Source organism: Poromitra crassiceps, assembly GCF_964638095.1.
Source record: "Poromitra crassiceps genome assembly, chromosome: 9".
NCBI lineage: Eukaryota > Metazoa > Chordata > Actinopteri > Beryciformes > Melamphaidae > Poromitra > Poromitra crassiceps.
Window position 1 is genome coordinate 55603946 of NC_139630.1, and position 14394 is coordinate 55618339.

The window sequence follows — 14394 nt, forward strand, 5'->3', positions numbered from 1 at the left end:
GGTTTGCTACTAGCAATCGAAAGAATGAAAGATTCCTTTTTTTGTAACCAACATACTTGGAGTTGTGTAGTCAATCCATATCAGTTGGAGAGTCATTTACACATCACCTGAACGTATAACAACCTCTGTCTGTGTAATGCACACGACACTCAAGACATACACTTCAATGCAAAATAGTTTTAATGGTATAAAAACGTTGTGAGTCACAAAATTGATTTCTATAATCAGTTTCAGCTTCGATAAAATGTGATCATTCCATAAAAAATTGAGAAAACAATTTAAATTCCGTCGTCGCCGGTGGAGCAAAACTCAAGGTCATTTGAACAAACGCACACGATCTTTTTGTCAAGTCTTTTAAAACCTCGTCAAGTCGTCAAAGCCAAGTCCCAAGTCATGTGACTCGAGTCGCCACCTCTGCATCACTCATGTGCAAAATGTGGACTGGGCCTATTATACAGTTTTATACAGGTCGTCCTCTGAAGGCTTCAGCTGCCAGACTACAATGTCTACATTTCCATCCCTAGTGTGCCGTGCTGGTTTCAGGCCCTGCTCACAGGTATGTGATGCTGCTCATAAAGGAAACGTATCCCTGAGTCGATGCTTTTAGCCCAATCACCACATATACTGCTGATTCAGAGGCGATCTGTGATGATGCTGCCTGAGCAAGCTCACATTACTGCCAAGCCAGGAGAGAGGCAGAGGAAGGAAAACACAAGCTGACCAAACATGAACAGCTGCCATCGCAGCGGTCAAACTACCTTTTCGAGGTGAAGGTCACAGGGTTTTAGCTGTTTCCTGGCTCCCCTGTAGGCTGCGCCGTAATCTTTGATTTATGTCGGTCACAAGACATTCATGGCACAACACTCTTATATGCATTGGCCATGTTAGTGGGTGGGTTTGAAAGTGGAAATGTTCTACTCATCCAAACCCAACCTCACTTCAACCCAAAAACACTCAGAGTTCAGCCACCCTGGGTTTCTGAACAGCAATACATTGTTTTGATGTGTTGGCCCCATGCTCTCATTAGTTGTGTGAGAATGTGAAATGAATCAGTGGCTGTTAGGTGAAATTACAGCATGTCAGCTTAGAGGCCACTTCTCAGAAATGTCGGTGGTGAACCCAACCCCGCTAACATCGACAACAGCCTCTTTACACCTGGCATTAACCCGCTAACATCAACAACAGCCTCAGGCTCATCATTGCAGATAGAGAGCTGGTGTCTGGAAGCTAAAGCTGGCAGATGGTAAATGGTAGATGGTAGATGGTAGATGGTAGCCACATGGTTTTCAATGGCAGATCTGTGCTGCACAAGGTGGAGGGAAAGTCTGTGTTGCAACAGGGATCTGTCCGTCTCCATCCACCTTCTGAGAATCCCCAGCTCCTGCATCACCTCCACCAGCTCCTGCATCACCTCCACCTGCTCCACCTGCATCACATGAGCAGCTGCTGTCAAGCGATGCAACACCTGATCTCGGCCTCACACAGCGGCCGCTCTTCAGGAAGGGTTTTGATTTGTCTGCCTCCCTCCGCCACGCTCTCCTCCAGGCTGTCATTGTTTCAGCCAACCCGCTCACGTGTCTCAGCCACATGGGAAGCTGGACTTGCAATCAATGCATATTCCTGTAAATCATCTCCAAGCAGCTATTCCAGCGTCTAAACTCCGAGGAACTATTGACTGGTTCAGCTGGCTCCTGTTTTGAAACGGATCATTTGTAACCTCCTGTGAATACGTGTCTAGCAGCACAATTATGTTAGAGATTGTATATACACACACACTGCTGACCTCCTGTGGGTGTGCTGTCTGTCCATCTCCAGAACCAGACCCAGCAGCACCAGCAGACGACAGGCCAAACTCAGGCCCAGAACCAGCAACAGCCGGCGGCCCAGCAGGCCCCCTCCCAGCAGAGCTCGGCCCAAACCAACGGCACCAGCGGGGCCACGGGGGCCCCTGCTCAACACGGCCAGGACCAGGGGCCCCCCAACAAGAAACCCCGGACCTCAGGCACTGGGGTTCTGCAGTCAGATCACCAGGTTGGTAGGACTCTACAACTCTACTACTACTACTCTACTTGAGAGGAATTTGTACTCCAGACAGAAGTGGTGGGAAAGGCTTGTTCACCACATCACCAGCCTGGGATGTTGTGTTTTTCTAGTGCACTGTACAGACCTTTTTTGGATGACTCATTTTTGTATATATATTTTTTTTTTATAAGATTCAAGATTCACTTTAATAGCCACAGTAACTGAGTACTTATGCAGCACATCAGTCACATCAATAGTAGAAGACAGAGCAATACAGAAAAACAATCACAAATTAGAAAGTGCAAAATATACAGTAAAGTCCTTTAAAGTGACATATGATGGAGGGGGGGGGGGTAAGATCATGTCCCTGGGGGACATAAAGACAATGGGACGTGGGGGACATAAAGACTTTGGGAAGATCTAGAGAGTGACAGCATAGGGGACATAAAGACTTTGGGAAAATTTAGAGAGTGACAGCGTAGGGGACATAAAGCGTAGGGGACACAGAGAGAAACAGCAACTGGCAATCTCACATCTACCATTCACATCGATACAAGCATATCCATTGTGCTTTACAGTATGAGTGGTTGAATGTGTGTGTGTGTGTGTGTGTGTGTGTGTGTGTGTGTGTGTGTGTGTGTGTGTGTGGTGTGGGTGTGGGTGTGTGTGTGGGTGTGTGCGTGCGTGCGCGGGGGTGTGTGTGTGTGTGTGTGTGTGGGTGTGTGGGTGGGTGTGTGTGTGTGTGTGTGTGTGTGTGTGTGTGTGCGGGGGAGGAGTTGGGCTATTGAACCGTGTCAACTTTTCATGCAACTGACAAAACCGGTTATTGCTTAATCTGCACACAAATTCACCACATGTAAAAATGCTATGAAGACGAGCGGTGTAGCTTTGCACCTGATGACCTTGTTAGAAAGTATGAAATATTGCCTAGGGGCTGTTCACACAGGACGTGTGTATTTGAGAACCAGCACCTTTCTGTAATTGATTATCTACTAGGAGCGCTCCTCTTTCAAAGACTGCACCTGGCGTTTAAGCGCTGGTGGCGTCTAGTGTTTTTGGGCGGAGCGCTCTGGGCGTCTCAAGCTGAAGAAAGTTGAACATTTGGAGGAAAAGCGCGCTGCTCGTCAATGTCACTCCTCCTACCTCTTCTCCTGCCAGGGGGGTCTTCAACCTCCACTGCTGCCAAAATTGCCAATAATCTGGCTTTCATGTTTACAGTGCGAATAATCAACAACAAACAGACGACGGCAGGGGAGAAAACCAAACAAACAAACAAAACACTCCTTGGCTGTGGTCTGTGCGCGTTGGAAACACTCTCGACATGATGTCCAAAGTGTTCTGATCTGAAGTACAATAAGTCCTGTGTCCACAGCCGCTTATGCAGTAGAAGAACCTCACCAAGACAAACTTCTGGGTGATGAGGTTGGATTAGTGAGATCATAAATGGGATGATAAATTATAGCATCACTTTTAGCTGTATCTTAACTGCTGATGCTACTGTTTTATATATGATACATGCCTACGCTTTTAATCCTGTGATTTATCCTACATTCAGATGGTTGTTCTCATCATTAATAATGTCTTTGACTGTGAGACATCTGTTAAGCGACACACAGAGATACACCAGGCGACAACAGTCTGTTGGGCTGACTGATAAAGTTTTGTTCATTTCACACACAGTCGCCTGCTGACAAATGTGACAGCAAAACATTGTCCTGCCAACTCGCTGTTGTTGTTTCCTATCTTGGCGTCTGCTCTATCTTTGGCTCTGGCCTTATCACGGGGCTAAAGTGAGAGAGAGACATTTACAACATGTGGAGCGAGAGAGAGAGAGAGAGAGAGAGAGAGAGAGAGAGAGAGAGAGAGAGAGAGAGAGAGTGAGAGAGAGAGAGAGAGAGAGAGAGAGAGAGAGAGAGAGAGAGAGAGAGAGAGAGAGAGAGAGAGAGAGAGAGAGAGAGAGAGAGTATTATGGCACAGGCCAAAGTCGACCTTGCCTGCCTTTACTTCAGCAGTGATCTGTGTGAGATGCACTCTCTCTCTGCTGGGCCACATGGCGGTGTATATATAGATCCACACATATATATAGCAGGGGCTGGGGGTAGCATGTTAGACAGCTGACAGCCACTTCAAAATCACACCTCAGCAAATGTATAAATAGACCAATCACTGGACAGACAGACCAGTAGAATGACAGACCCATTGACTGTATAAAATATGAAAGTTATGACAGCTCCCAAAAAGTGAAGCCAAAACATCTTGATTGCCCCCTGGTGGCTGGCTGCATTATTATGGCAGAAGTCCCGCCCCATCCATGTTGGTGGATGGGACATGAGCAAAGTAAAAAAAGAAACAATAAAAAAAGAATGACTGGCTGGCTGACATATATTATACAGTCAATAGACAGACCAGTAGAATGACTGGCTGGCTGACATATATTATACAGTCAATAGACAGACCAGTAGAATGACTGGCTGGCTGACCTACTTTCCCCTTCATTGATCCCAATGCCCCTGACTATCCCACGCTGCACCACTCTGCCCCGGGTCACCCCCACTCTGCCCCGGGTCATCCCCCGGGTCACCACTCTCCCCCGGGTCACCCCACCAATCTCCCCCAGGTCACCACTCTGCCCCGGGTCACCCCCCGGGTCACCACTCTCCCCCGGGTCACCCCACCACTCTCCCCCGGGTCACCACTCTCCCCCCGGGTCACCCCCTGGGTCACCACTCTCCCCCGGGTCACCCGGGTCACCACTCTGCCCCGGGTCACCACTCTGCCCCGGGGTCACCACTCTGCCCCGGGTCACCCGGGTCACCACTCTGCCCCGGGTCACCACTCTGCCCCGGGGTCACCACTCTGCCCCGGGGTCACCACTCTCCCCCGGGTCACCACTCTCCCCCCGGGTCACCCCCTGGGTCACCACTCTCCCCCGGGTCACCCGGGTCACCACTCTGCCCCGGGTCACCACTCTGCCCCGGGGTCACCACTCTGCCCCGGGTCACCCGGGTCACCACTCTGCCCCGGGTCACCACTCTGCCCCGGGGTCACCACTCTGCCCCGGGTCACCACTCTGCCCCGGGTCACCACTCTGCCCCGGGTCACCCCCCGGGTCACCACTCTGCCCCGGGTCACCCCCCGGGTCACCACTCTGCCCCGGGTCACCCCCCGGGTCACCACTCTGCCCTGGGTCACCCCCCGGGTCACCACTCTGCCCTGGGTCACCCCCCGGGTCACCACTCTCCCCCGGGTCACCCGGGTCACCACTCTCCCCCGGGTCACCCACCACTCTGCCCCGGGTCACCCCCCGCGTCACCACTCTCCCCCGGGTCACCCACCACTCTGCCCCGGGTCACCCCCCGCGTCACCACTCTCCCCCGGGTCACCCACCACTCTGCCCCGGGTCACCCCCCGGGTCACCACTCTCCCCCGGGTCACCCCCCGGGTCACCGAAATGCGAAATGTGCACGGATGTTTCACATGTGACCCAGAATCTGTTGATACATCAGTTCAGCTGAGGCTTCTGACCTGCACCAGCCTCTTGCGTCCTCTGACACACCTGACCATGGCAGTCTGACTCTGCTGTTCACTGCTTTTCTTATGATTAGTCTTTATACAAAATGTTACTGTAATGTTCACTGGTAAAAAAAAAAAAAAAAAAAAAGTCTACATGCAGTGGCAGAAATTTTACCAGCCCGCTAACGACCGTATCAATAATCGCTATATCAATAATAATGGAATTGCATCAGTGATGTGCTCACCACTATACTTCCTCTCCATCCCTCCTCTCTCTCCCTCTCTCTCCCTCTCTCTCTCTCTCTAGCACTCCAGCACCCGCCTTGGTTACCAAAGCAATGTCCAAGGTTCCACCCAGCCCCAGAGCACCATGGGATACTCCGCGTCGTCCCAGCAGAGCTCCCAGTACTCCCACCACTCCCGCTACTGAGGCCCCCGCTCCCTCCTTAACCAGCAGAAGAGCCAGCCCCTCGTCCACCTCAACCAACCCTGGACCTCACCTCAGCAGATGCCCAGCTCCTCGTCCTCCTCAACCAACCCTGGACCTCACCTCAGCAGATGCCCAGCTCCTCGTCCTCCTCAACCAACCCTGGACCTCAGCAGACATCCAGCTCCTCGTCCTCCTCAACCAACCCTGGACCTCAGCAGACGTCCAGCTCCTCGTCCTCCTCAACCAACCCTGGACCTCAGCAGACGTCCAGCTCCTCCTCCTCCTCAACCAACCCTGGACCTCAGCAGACATCCAGCTCCTCCTCCTCCTCAACCAACCCTGGACCTCAGCAGACGCCCAGCTCCTTGTCCTCCTCAACCAACCCTGGACCTCAGCAGACGTCCAGCTCCTCGTCCTCCTCAACCAACCCTGGACCTCAGCAGACGTCCAGCTCCTCGTCCTCCTCAACCAACCCTGGACCTCAGCAGACGTCCAGCTCCTCCTCCTCCTCAACCAACCCTGGACCTCAGCAGACATCCAGCTCCTCCTCCTCCTCAACCAACCCTGGACCTCAGCAGACGGCCCAGCTCCTTGTCCTCCTCAACCAACCCTGGACCTCAGCAGACGTCCAGCTCCTCGTCCTCCTCAACCAACCCTGGACCTCAGCAGACGTCCAGCTCCTCCTCCTCCTCAACAAACCCTGGACCTCAGCAGACGCCGCGGTCAACTCGGGATGCCTCGCCGTGCGTCGGATCATTCCAGCTCCACCCTCCACCTTCTCACCCACTCCACCCACAACTTCCCTAACCTTCCCCAGGGGCACTGCAATATGAAGGCAAACTCAAACATAGGAACCAAAAGAAAACAAACAAAAACACGTTCTGCCTCTGCCTCCCTGGGGTGTAGCGAGGCATTTTTAAAAACCATGTATGATAGATTTGAAGAAGGAATAAGGTCAGGCGCAAAACTCGTCACACACACAAGACTCCGAACCATGGCACTTACAAATACCCGTTCTTCAAGAGGAAGAACTGCAGCTGTGTTCATATATGTACATTATATATGTACATTATATAGCACTTTTTTCTATTTGATTTTTTCTCTCGCTTGTTTACTAGAGTTTTCAAGTTTACCTTGATAGTTGATGTCATTGTAAATATTGTTAGATATTGAAGCGATCGGATGAAGCACAGGAGGAAAAGCCCTTTACTGTCATCTCTAGCGTTCGTTGTACTATTATTACCTTGGATAATCAAAACAAATGGGACAAAAAAGAAGGTTTGAGCTAAGCCTGTCGTTTAAGAAAAGCAAACTTCTACTCTCGCCCATAGGTTCAATGTTTGTACCCAGAAAAAAACAAGAATCAGCTCTTTAGCTGATGCAATTGCAGGGAAATACTAAATGCGCAGTTTATCGTCTTCTTATTATAGGGTTTCTATATTTAGACCTCTGTTTACCTAGATTTGAATTTGGAAATTAAGAGTAGTTGGAAGTAAAAAGTAGTTGTCTTTCTACAGTCTAACTTCTGTATATTCTACTTCACTGCAGTACCTTCAGACCTAAAACATTTTGACCACCGAGCTCATCGACGCAGCACTCACTCGCTCTGACAGACGAAGGGTTTTTCTCACTCGTGGCCAGCAGCTCTTGAGCGCCTGCTGGTGGACACTTTGGTTTGACGGCCATCTTACCATGGACCTCCAAGACTTTTAAAGGTTACTGAACGAACGTGCGCATAACCATACAGGGCAGCTAACGGAACGCCCCCCGTATGCTCTTCAGACTGTTACTGCCTGATGTCAGAGATTTTTTTAATATCATTTTAGTGGTTTATTGTTATTACTTTTACCTTGTTATCCTGTATGCATGAGTGAGTGAGTGAGTGAGTGAGTGAGTGAGTGAGTGAGTGAGTGAGTGAGTGAGTGTGTGCGTGGGTCTGTAACAGAATTTTGACGCATGTTTATCCTGCACTGACCGCTGAACTGATCTGCAAAGAGCTGGAACAAATACGGGTGAGTTTTCTACCCAAACGCCCATCTTCTTCCACGCCTCACCTCCCCACACAACCCCCCTCTGGCTGTGCACTGAGTAGAACCCAGGTAGAGAAGCTGTGCACTGAGTAGAACCCAGGTAGAGAAGCTGTGCACTGAGTAGAACCCAGGTAGAGAAGCTGTGCACTGAGTAGAACCCAGGTAGAGAAGATGTGCACTGAGTAGAACCCAGGTAGAGAAGATGTGCACTGAGTAGAACCCAGGTAGAGAAGATGTGCACTGAGTAGAACCCAGGTAGAGAAGCTGTGCACTGAGTAGAAGAACCCAGGTAGAGAAGAATGGGAGAGGTCCTGAGGAAAAGGGTGCGTTCTTTAATCCGTGCCAAGGGAGCCAGGAGCAAGAAGGTTGGCCCACAAGTTAACATAAACAACAAAGCACACACACACACACACACACACACACACACACACACACACACACACACACACACACACACACACACACACAGTGAAGTGCAGTGAAGGGAATGCCTTATCACCAGTGCAGCATTTTTGAGAAATGCTGCACTTTCTACTATCTTTTCTTTAACTTCCTTTTCTTTCCTTATTGTTTCTTTCACATGTTTGTGTTCTTTTGAATGAACTCGGCATCTCGCACGCTACGGGCGCTCCATTCCTAGGCTTGCCTGCCGCGCGGGCTAGCTAGCTTGACCGCTGCGCGGCCTCGCACCAGCACTGCAGCTGTTGTCAGCACTGCACCAGCACTGCACTGCATTGCAGCTCGCCGAGCTGGCCCTGCAGCTCGCATACACAGCTTGCCCACTGCGCGGCCTCGCCCGCAGCTCAGCTGCTGCATGGCCCCGCCTGCTCTTTTGGCATGCACAGTGCACAATTGCTCAACTTCGCATCACTGATGACATCAATTACTGATGACATCACAATTGACATCACAATTACTCGAGATCGTGGACCAAAATCGCAGACAGAGCCCACTTACCATCGCTGATGACATCATCGACTGCTCGAGTGGCATCACTGATGATGTCATAGACAGGATGACATCACAATTGCTCGAGTGACATCACTGATTATGTCTTATTGTGACATCAGTGAGTGACATCACTGATGATGTCATGGACATCGTGACATCAGTGACATCACAATTGCTTGAGTGTAACCAAAAATGTGGACCAAAATTGCAGAACCCACTTTTATATAAAGGATGAGTGAATTTATTTCCCCCACTCCACTAGAGCAGTGGTTCTCAAATGGGGGTCCGGGGACCCCCAGGGGTCCTTGAGGGGGTTCCAGGGGGTCCCCAGCCAAAAGGAGGGTAATTTATTTTCACTATAATTCCATTCATAAGTAACACAATGACTATTTTGGTCATGGGTTTTATACACTTTCTGTAATAAAACAAGCAATCTTATTATCATATGGGGGACCGTGGGACAAAATCCTATCAAATGGGGGGGTCCGTGGTCTAATTTTTGTAATTTTAGGGGTCCTTCATGTGAAAAAGTGAAAAAATGTGAGAACCACTGCACTAGAGGACATAATAAGCACAAATCTAAATCTGGTGTTTTTACGTGGGCAGCTTCCCCCTCCCCCCTAACTGGTCCTGCTCCGTCACGTGACGGGCTGTCATTCAGGTTGTATTAATGACTGGACTGTAACTGTTCATACAAACGTGGACATGGGATATCAAAACAAAACAAGAGATCCACCCCTGTTAGGTTCTGTTACCTGCAGAGGATTAGGAAATACTGACATCGTGTGGCTGGAAAGAGAACTTGATCATATTCTCGATCAATAATATTATTGCAATCCGAGTCAGTTTTCACTTAAGACATTCGAGACATGGGTATATATTTGATTCTGTAAAACTGCTTTTGTGCCGTCCAGAAGTCCAGTTATGTTTCACTGGTTGAAAATGGCCACTCGCTTTGCTCTCTAAGAGAATATTGACTATTATTTGTGTTTCACCGCTGAAAGTATATCGTTCGTCAAGATGAAAGATGGCCTCTGTTGCCTCTGATTCAGTTCAATATTGCGATACACAGGTAGATAACTTCCTGCACACAGGTTGATAACTTCTAAAATCTCTCCAGTGTGATCTGCTGTTTCCTACTTTGCAGCAGGACGCTGAGTTACAGTTGGTGTTAAAGCAGCATCAGGCTGTCCTGCTCAAGGGTTTTGCTCACTTCTATCTAAATTGTGTCGATTCTGCAAAGGTTCACACCTTCTTCTTTTTAGTAAAAAAAAAAAAAGGTTCTTTTTGAGGGAATTGTACAAAATACATGTGGGGAGGCTGTGCTTTTCAGGATGTACTCTCTGTCATATCTTGAATTGTCTAAATACGAATGGTGTTTGACCCCATGTGCTGCATGAAGGAAGACTCCATGTTCCTCCGTGATTCTCTAGGAAGGGTTTCAATCCAAAATGACATTTCCATTTGGAGAAGGAAAAAAAAAAAGATTGATTGCACAAAACGAAAAACAATTTATGGTACATTTTTTTTTAAAGGAAATTAGGTAACTGAAGTGCTTAGCTGGCAAAATGCTAACACTTTTACAAACTTCTTCTGTATTTTATACGTAGCCTATATTAATGATGAACTTCAGGTAATGAATTTTCTCCCCAAATGGATATGCGTAGTAGCATTTTTGGAAATGGACTCTTCATGTTGATTAAGTTCCTGTTTTCTACTCTCCTGATAGTCTGGCAGAACAGCTCCAGGGGGGAATGTCAGCCTTTTCAGAACAGTCATCTTTGATGGCGATCAAAACCAGCAGCTATTCATCAAAGGTTTTCTTCGTCCCTTTGTTATGTGTACTATGTATTTGAAGACTAATTAAGTAGCAATGAGGATTATGTAAGTCACTTGTTGTAAATGTTCTCTCCACACAAGCGAGGTGTCAAAAAGTATTATTCAGCGCTCCGAGGCTCCAACAGGAACCAGTGAGGCAAATTACTGTCAAAAACAACTCCTATGCAAAAAAAAAAAAAAATCACAGACGAAAGCTTTCTCTTGTGCAGTGCTTAGGTGTTACTACAAGAGCATGCACTTCACAGGTTTCTTATATTTTCCATCGGGATATGTATCTGGAACGTTTTCATGCGTGCGACAACGTCACTGCAGCAAATAGTCTGGGACATTTAAGCAGGAATATGTCAAAACTGTATGAACAGTTGAAACAGAATGAAACTTTTAGCTTCTGAAATAGATTCATCAGGAGGATGGCTGCTTTGTGTGAACTTTTGGATGTGTAGAAGAACACAGAACATTAGATCCTGAGAGATCCTGTCCGTGTGTCTGGAGATTTAAATAATCAATGAGGTTACACAGTGTCTCTCTTTATTGAATGTATTTTTTTTATGGCCTAACCCGCCTGATCCAGTCTTATTTGGTACTAGAATGACATAATCAAACAAATCTGAGTTTTAAAATGTTTGATGGAAAATCAACATTCCAGATGACAAACATTTGTTTTTGATTAGTCATTTTAATGTAGGATAATTAATCGGTCGAAATGTCTGTAAACGGGTAACAGGATGCCGCCACTTTGCTGGGAGAGTCTGGTAAGCGAGACTACGGTAGTAAAAGGGTAACAAGTGAAACAAAATCAGCCTGCATCTATTGGTAATCAATGTCCTGTGTTCTTCTACACATCTAAAAGTCCACACACAATCATACGTCATTTCTACATTTACTGTAACATATTTATTCCTTCTGTAATATTGAACACAGTAGTTGAAGACGGCGCTCACTTAAGTCCTTTTTTTCTCTCACAGCATTTTAAAATGTACTCTAAATGAAATATTGTAAAGAAATGCATATAAATTGATAGTATACAATCATATTTATTATTTCCATACATATATGAATAATACCCATTTTTTGGAACTTTCCTCTGCCTTAACTATAGTACTAGCTATAGAAAGGGACCTCTGTCGAACAAACCAGGCATCAAGTCTAGACTGTATTTCTTGATATCTCAGAGTTATGTCCTCTATAATGACATGAAATCATATGGACTTACTGAATGTGTTGCCACAGCATCATGCTATCTTGTTGCCGATGTACAGTAGAATGAAGGCGACACTTTTGGCACTGATGCCCCTCCGCTCGCTTTGTGGGAAACCCACAGCAGCTTTTTCCTGCTTTGTTTCACGTCGTTATTCTCAAATCTTCCACAGCTTCACTGTTTTGAACAGGAATGAAATAATCCACGTTTTATTTTGTGTGGATGGTGCCTTTTTTTGTCTTAGCAGTCGTCTTCTAAAGATGTCATGGGAATTTGTTCAGAATTTTATATTTTATTACTGTCATGACTCTTTTGGTCTATTTCCTGTGTTTTGTTTGTTTGTTTCCCGTTACTATGTAGCATTTTGTTTATTTACACAAGTGCGGATATATATATATATATATATATATATATATATATATACACACACACATAGTTCATTGTGTCACACCTCTAAAGACTGCAAACAGTTATTATGGAGGATTGCCTATCATTTTCTCTTCTAATAGATATTGTCCTTACACATTATTGAAGAGCGGTTAAGTATCTTTTGAAATGCTGTACATAAGAACGCATTTTAAGAATTTCCCATTGAAATATTGATACAGTTAATTGTCGTTTAATGCACTGTTGTTGCTCAAATATTTAGTGGTAAATAAATAAAAACTATTTAATGTTTTTCTAATGTCTCGTTCAGACACTAAAGTTACGACAGTCAGATGAAAGTTATAAGCCAGTTTAGTGTGTGTAGATGCTCACAGACACACCTTAGTACATGCCTATGATACCTAGTGCACCTCTAGGCTGCTCTCTTCTCACCTTTCCTCCTTTTGGATAGTGTTGTTGCATGTGCCTGTCTTTTCCAATGGAGAACGCACTCTAGTCTCGACAGTTTGTACAAAAAGACAAACGCCCCCAGCTGCAAATCTCACTTTCTGTGACGCCTGTTTAGATAGGAAACGTCCTTGTGGCTTGTGTCACAAAACATGCTTATACTAACTCTCTTTACCCATGAGAGCGTCTTTAAGAGGTGGCTTCCTATTTGTAAATGAGATGTTCATTCAGCAGTGGCTCTACCAGGCGAGAAAAGGACAATACTGGCAACTGTTTGCTGCGGTTATTCTGTTGAAATCCACAATTCCCCTCGAGGCTCTAAGGCCATGTTCACACTACAGGCAAATCCGATTTGGTGCTAAAGTCATTATCTTGATTGGTTTCCAAAATCTGATTTGGGAGTGTGTCCACACTGCCACAAATCTGATTTGGGCAAGTGTTCAAGTCGGATCTGTGTGTCCAGCTGAGCCAACATACAATGTTTCTGGCAGTGTTTGCAAGTCTGCTCTCTCTGCTCTTCAAGTCCCCGCCCCCTGCAAAAGACACTCTCAAATCTGATTTGGGTGATCAGCTGATTTGGGTGCTCCCTGAAGTCACATCAGTTGAAAGCAGATTGGAAACTACCTCCATATGTGGTTTGGGACAAGTGACACAAATCAGACTTGGAGCGTTGAGACTCATAAAACCAATCTGGATAGAATCATTAATAGGTCATTAAAGTTCACAAATCGGATTTGGCCTCCTAGTCTGAACATGGCTTCAAGTGTTTTTGCATCACCAGAATGCTTTGCAGTCGGGGTGTCTGTCTGTCTGTCGACTCTCTGTATTATGTGTGCGTGCACACGAGTTTGAAATATACATATGGCCTAAATGTATTGTCTTTCCATAGTGTTTATAGATAAGGCAGCAATAGCTCAGTGGAGGAAATTTAAACAAAAAAGAAAACATTTATTGAGGTGCTTTTAGCAAATTGTCCAAGTTTCACTGTACAAATGACTGTTAAATGAGAAAAAAAAGTCGTGTATATTTATTTTATATCCTCTATTGTAATAAAAATCTCTTTTGTCTCAATCACTTTCAGTTGCACAGAAGTTGCTCAGTTGATCTGCATGATGCATTTAATCGACACTGCAGCCAATGAGAGTGTTGTTCTTTCTGTTGCCACTTGATGTCACCCAAGAGTGTGTGTTTACTGTGCTGCTGCACTGCTGTGCTGCGTGCTGCGTGCTGTGCTGCTGCACTGAGTCCTTTCAACACAGTTGTGGAGAAACTGTCAATGGGAGAAACAGACGTATTAGAACGTAAAAAAAAAAAAATTAAGATGTTTTTATTTTTTAAAGTTGACTCCTGTTCACTTTGATGCATGACATCGTGTGACAAAGGTCAGGAACACGATTCAAACTCTCAAAACAATATCACCAACTCACCAGTAGGTGGCACTGATGTGGCAAAACTCATACATTTTCAGTCCGATTTCTGGAGTACTGACTGAACACCACATCGATCAGAAAGTGAGCTTTTCCCCCTTGCTGTGTCGACACACATTAGCATAGACCTGTGAAACAGGAAGCACCTCT

The 14394-nt window shown here is 46.4% G+C and overlaps 1 protein-coding gene across 1 annotated transcript in view; it reads left to right on the top strand.

Annotated features, from left to right (window-relative positions):
* cdk19 (cyclin dependent kinase 19) overlaps positions 1-5965 on the top strand; it is a gene marked incomplete at its 3' end in the record, with an annotated part of 69548 nt that extends 63583 nt beyond the window's left edge. Inside the window, exons 12-13 of the mRNA XM_083643758.1 lie at positions 1816-2031; positions 5843-5965. Of these exons, the coding sequence (XP_083499884.1) occupies positions 1816-2031; positions 5843-5965 (339 nt within the window). The remainder of the gene's footprint in view (positions 1-1815; positions 2032-5842) is intronic.
* Positions 5966-14394: the final 8429 nt, after the last annotated feature.